Below are 6,000 nucleotides of genomic sequence, written 5' to 3' on the forward strand. Positions count from 1 at the left end.
TAGAGATGATTCTAAGCTAAGCACACTATCTAAACTTATTTTTTGATCTTCAGGGTCCCTTAATGCTCGAAGCAGTGCAGAAGATCGATCTCCAGAAAATACTGGGTCATCAGTAGCAGTAGATAACTTTCCAGAAGTAGACAAGGCCATGTTGATTGAGAGGATAGTAAGATTGCAAAAAGCACATGCCCGGAAAAATGAAAAAATAGAATTTATGGAGGACCACATCAAACAGTTGGTGGAAGAAATTAGGAAAAAGACAAAGTATGTTTATTATGGTAACGTAATCTGTTTAAAATCCCCTTATTCATATGGTAAGGTTACTGTTTTCAAAATTAGTCATATCAAGAGCCTACCTTTAAAAAATAGTTACTCTGTTCCTAGCCTTTATTGATTACTTGTCATGGTGTAGGTTTTGAGACTACCAAAATGAAAAAAAAAAAACACACACACACAAATCTTTCCTTTAAGGTGATACCAAATTTAGTAGATGTTAATTTTTTAAAAAATAATTTTGGGTTTACAAAAGTGTTCTACGCAATTTATTATTTCCGTGACTATTGTTCTAAGAGGATTTTGGGTTCTGGGTAATTTTTTTGTTGCATAGGACTTGGTAGGGTAATTTATTAGGTGTCTACACCACTATGTGTAGGGCTTAACTACCTTTCGATAATCTCAGCATCATATTACAGCATTAGTTGTAATCTCTTAAAACTACTCTTAAGTAATTTAGCCTGAGTCTTCTAATTTAGCAGGTAAGTTAATGGACTCAGGCTAAATTACTTAAAAGTTGCCAGAACCAGCCCTCAGCCTGTGGGTGACAGAGTGCAGCAGGAGCTCCAACCCGGCTTCATTTCAGAACCTGTGCTGTGCAGACCCTTCCACCTGCTGTATCCATCCAGGCCAGCAGGTTGCTACAGGGCAGGTCTTTGCCCCAACTTCTTAGTTTTTATTTTCAAATAATGTTAGATATTCAGAAAAGTTTACCCATGACTTCTAGAAAAAGAGTAAAACATAAGTTTAATAGCAGGAAAACAGTATCAACTGCAATCAGAGCAATAAAGAAATTGCTCAAATATTTTGATTAAAGTAATAGAGAAGTAGGAAAGCAATATTTATGTATCTTTAAATGCCATCTTAGAAAAAAAAAGGGAATTAAGACACCATCTGAATAAGGAAAATTTATTTTCTAATACATTTCTGTTATTAACAGTTCCACTATTAAATTAATACTATTGTATACTTATAATAGTTGTAAATTCTAGTGGTTTCAGTTCTGCAAGTACATAATGATTGTGTCATTTTATTTTGCAGAATAATTCAGAGTTATATTTTACGGGAAGAATCAGGCACACTTTCTTCAGAGGCGTCTGACTTTAACAAAGTCCGTTTGAGCAGACGGGGCGGCATCATGGCCTCTTTATATACCTCCCACCCGGCTGACGGCGGACTGACCTTGGAACTCTCCTTGGAGATCAACCGAAAATTGCAGGCTGTTCTGGAGGATACATTGCTAAAGAATATTACTTTGAAGGTATTCGTGTTTCTTACTTGCCAACCAATAAATTCAGTCAAATGGTGCCACTCTTCAAAATTTGAGCTAGCATGTAGGTGAGTTAGTTACTCTTGTGATGCAAGGTAGCCATTTTAACTACACTTTTAAATACATTTCCCCCCCCCTTTTGAAATGTATGATATTTATTAGCTAGCTGGCTAAGATAAAGAACAAGAAAAATGAATTTAGCTGTTGGATAACCTCTAAGATGAGCTGTTTATTTGGTAGTGAGTGGCCTTTATGTTACAAGTGACTGAGGAAACATTTTTTAAGATGGAGGCACCAGTGTCTAGCTTTACACAGCTGTTATCTGCCCCAGCTGTTTGTGCTGTTATTTTGTCCTGAATAGACCGGATTTAAAAATTAATGTTTTTAAGTGATTAACACGTGTATTCACCAAAACGTGTGGTGAGTGCCACTTGGAAGTAGATGTGCTGCTTCACTGGAAACAGCCGTGTCTGTTTTAACACAAATCATCATTCTCAGAGCTGAAACTTAGGCCAAAAAATTCAGGTTTTTTAACTTGGATTTACTGGTTTTTGTTTTCCCCCCTTCTTTCAACTATTAAAGGAAAATCTACAGACTCTTGGAACAGAAATAGAACGACTCATTAAACACCAGCATGAGCTAGAGCAGCGGACGAAGAAACCCTAAGCGGAGCTCTGATCAGCAACGCAACAAAAGCCGGAGCTGCAGGTTCCCGGCCCAGCACTTTGGGAGACTGTTCCTGCTTTGTATGTCAACCAGTAAAAATTTATTTTGCTTCATCTGTATAAAAAAATACCCTTCTACAGCAGAATGCGTTGCTGTGTATACTGTAAGAGTGCGAACGTTAATGAAATTGGATTCCGTATGGTGACAGAACCACTGGATCAAAATTTGCTCATCGTCACAGAAAGTTCTGAACATGACCACAGGGCTTTCAAAAACCCTTCACCATTTCTTTCCGTTAAAATATATGATGTCAAAAGCAAGTCAGCTTTTTAAATTATGCATGAAGTGTTAATTATTCAGTAACATACTATTTTTCCAATATGAAGAAATCTGAAGTAATAAAAATTTTTGTTTTGCGATTCCACCAGAACATTTGTTTGTGTTTGAGGGATACCAAAGAGTACTTAGAGCTTTTAAGTTAGTTTTAATGGGAATTAACAGAAAAGCCAGCTCTGGCTAGCAGGGAGAGCCGTGAATGCCACTGCCCGCTTTTCCTCCTCTGTGTGGGGGGAGGGCATTTTTTCAGATTCAACCAGTTGAGTTTTTTAATCTTCAGTTAAATAAATATGATTTTAAATAACATGTTCATTTAGAAAATTCCTCGGTACCTTAATTATATTTTAAAATGTGGAATTAGTCATTTAAAACAGAGATAAATAATGAGTTCTTTGAAAGACTTTGATATTAAATATAAAGATAAATATTCTGTATGTGAAGAATCAGCTCCAAGGAAATCCAGCATGGCTGTTAACCATTTCATCTGACATCATTCTTGCCTGTTGGCATAATTACTTGTTAGCGTAGAGTGGTCTTATGTCCCTAAATATGATGTGTTTCAGTGTATTTATTTAAAACTCAAAGTAATTACATTTCCATAACCAAAGGAATTTTAGTCAAATCTATGTATTATTTTGCATTTCTACAATATTTATTTAAGATGTGTACTTAAGTATTGCCATAGTATCAGTATTTCTGTCACTTTCTTTTCATCTCTTAAAATTTCTTACCTTTTATAATTTCTATGTGATGTCTCACATTTCCTTGTATTTATGTCATTTTTATAATAGGATACCTTTATCCACATGCTGACATTGTAGCAAAAAATTGTTTTGAATTATTACATCTTTTTTTTCTCCTCTTAGGAGAAGCATACTTTGGGGTGATGGATCCAAAAGATTTCAAAATTGTATGGCTATAAAAGTCTGCCTCATAGTGGTAGTATCCCTTCAAAGGGTTACTTAGCATTTTTTAAATTGATTTAACATTGTTTAAAAAGATCATTTAGTAAGGATTAGATTACTCAGATTCAGTGTGGTCTGTTTACTGAGTTATATGTTGTCTTCCTAAAATATTATTTTCACTTCAGGGTGCAAATATTAAAGTTCAGAAATGTTTATTTTTAAAATGGCTGTAAAAAGTATTAGTCTTACCATAATTTTTCTTTTACCAATAATAATTTATCAAAATAGAGTAAGAGGGTAAGTGCAATCAAATCTGAATTAATTTCCTATTTGTTTCTATACTTTGGATATTCCTAAAAACTAGAGTAGCCAACATAACTAAATTTGTATGATTTCTTATGTAACATAGATTCACACACTACAATATTTGTTCTCTGAGATTTACAAATATTAATGGAGACCAGATAGGGATCAGATCCATAGTGCCCCACATCTGTACCCTTCTAACATATTACACACACACACACACACACACACACACACACACACAACAATGAAACATTCTCACTCAGAGTAGTTTAATGGTGGAACCAGTTTTAGAAGAGAGCTATGATAAGCCATCTTTTTGTTAATGTTACCTTTGTTCCCCATAAATGTGAGAAACTATGGAAAACTTTGAGGAAAATGCTTTATTCTCTTTTTATTCTGTTGCTTTTATATCCTTTTTGTGTATGTATTGGGACTAAGCAAAATGATGCATAAAAATATGCATGTCACATCTCTATACTGATTTCACAATTCCTGTTTTAAGGATCAAGGGGGTCTTTATTCTTACAGCTTTGAATATATAAAGCGGAGAACAGGATGTCTGGAAAGGGATATGGTCTGGATAAACTTAAGATTTGAGGGAAATTTTGCTTTTTTATGCTCATTATTACATGTACATTTCAAAGGCTATTGGTCAGTTAGCAATATTTTGGTTTCCTTGAGCAAGAAGTGATTTGTGTGTATGTGTATTATTTACGTACACAGTAGGTTTTAAATTTTAAGTGAGTACTCAAACTGTGACTCCCCTTTCCCGTACCACTTCAAACTTTAGCCTTAGCCTATTAAGTTTTAAGGATTGAAAATGGGTTTGGGAAGAAAAATGAATTTGAACTTTCTTTGAGCCTTTTTATTTTCATAATATTTAAAGCCATTTCTTTTGAAGTTTAGTTTTATCAGGCTACCAGCATACCACTTATTCATCTAATGAACACATACATTGAAAGCCTGTGAGTGCCATGTACCATCAACGTCATGGTGCTGTTGGTAAACAGACCAGATGGGGGTTCCTGTCCTCCTGGAGCATGTAGTGTTGTGACAATACCAGGAGGCAGTGGGCCATTTGGACTTCTGGACACCACTCCCTATAGCTGGTCTGGGAAGAGGTATTTAGGCCAGTTACCTAACGAATGGATGACCCGGGATGCTCACCTGGTGGGCAGCTTGGGGAATGAGTCCTTGCCCAGGCCTGCTGGCTTTGCACATTTCCTGATTTTTGTCACCTTTTAATGTTTGATTATTTTTTAATAAAAAGTCCAAAGACCATAATGTGACATTTGATTTTTGCCATTTTAGTAAATTATCAAGACCTAGTTAATATTCACAAAGATGACTAATCGTGTTGCTAGGTGTTCTACAAATTGTTCTGCAGTATATTTTCTAGCGACTTTTACATACAAATTTTGACCAGGATTTACTGGTAGAAGAAAAAAGAAATTGGGAGCCATTTATGTTATATATGCTACCTTGGTGAAAATATCTGTATAAATTATGTTCAGTGCAGTGTGGTTAATTTACCTTCTGAATATTGACCACATCAGCCTGTTTTTCACTTTTTTTACACAAAAATTACTCCCTGCCCTTTTTTTTGACCTAGGATTAATTTTTAACACCAGTTAGTGGCATTAGAAACCTGGAATTTTTCTAGGTTGAACAAGAGAAATTAATTGAAAAAGTATCCAAATGGAAACGATCACCAGGAATATAAATGAAAAATGTAACTATAGTGAAGATGTATTTTTCTTCTAGAATGGAGTTCTTTTTTAAAATGCCTGACTCTCCATTTTGATTGCAATGATGAAATTATTTTATCTTCCAAAGTTCATGTGCAAATGTGTATGTGTGCATCATGCAGATCTTTAATTTGATTACTCTGTTTATTTGTAAATATGTTTCTGTATAAAATGAAGCTTTTAACAGAATTCTATGTATATATTGTACTTATTAAATAGATGATGCCTGTTTACCAAGTTGTATTTTAATGGTGTTCTTGATTATTTTATCAATACATAACCATTTGCTACACAGACAGAGTCTCTAGACTGTTGGGAAGGCACACTCAAATTGCTTGAATTTTTTTGACCAATCTAGAAATTTATGTCCATATTTCTTTATCAGTTATCATTAGAGGTTAATAAACAGTAGCGAGCAGGTCAAATTGAATGTCGATTTGTAATTGAATTTTATTTTTTTTTAAAGATTTATTTATTCATACAGAACTGGGGT

The 6,000-nt window shown here is 34.5% G+C and overlaps 1 protein-coding gene across 1 annotated transcript in view; it reads left to right on the forward strand.

The window, feature by feature from the left end:
* Positions 1-5,740, forward strand: part of CCDC186 (coiled-coil domain containing 186) — a 34,590-nt gene extending 28,850 nt beyond the window's left edge. The window contains exons 14-16 of the mRNA XM_004680421.2: positions 54-264; positions 1,315-1,534; positions 2,126-5,740. Of these exons, the coding sequence (XP_004680478.1) occupies positions 54-264; positions 1,315-1,534; positions 2,126-2,209 (515 nt within the window). The 3' untranslated portion in view covers positions 2,210-5,740. The remainder of the gene's footprint in view (positions 1-53; positions 265-1,314; positions 1,535-2,125) is intronic.
* Positions 5,741-6,000: the final 260 nt, after the last annotated feature.

This window comes from Condylura cristata, unplaced genomic scaffold, assembly GCF_000260355.1.
Source record: "Condylura cristata isolate star-nosed mole 26May11 unplaced genomic scaffold, ConCri1.0 scaffold00011, whole genome shotgun sequence".
Classification (NCBI taxonomy): domain Eukaryota; kingdom Metazoa; phylum Chordata; class Mammalia; order Eulipotyphla; family Talpidae; genus Condylura; species Condylura cristata.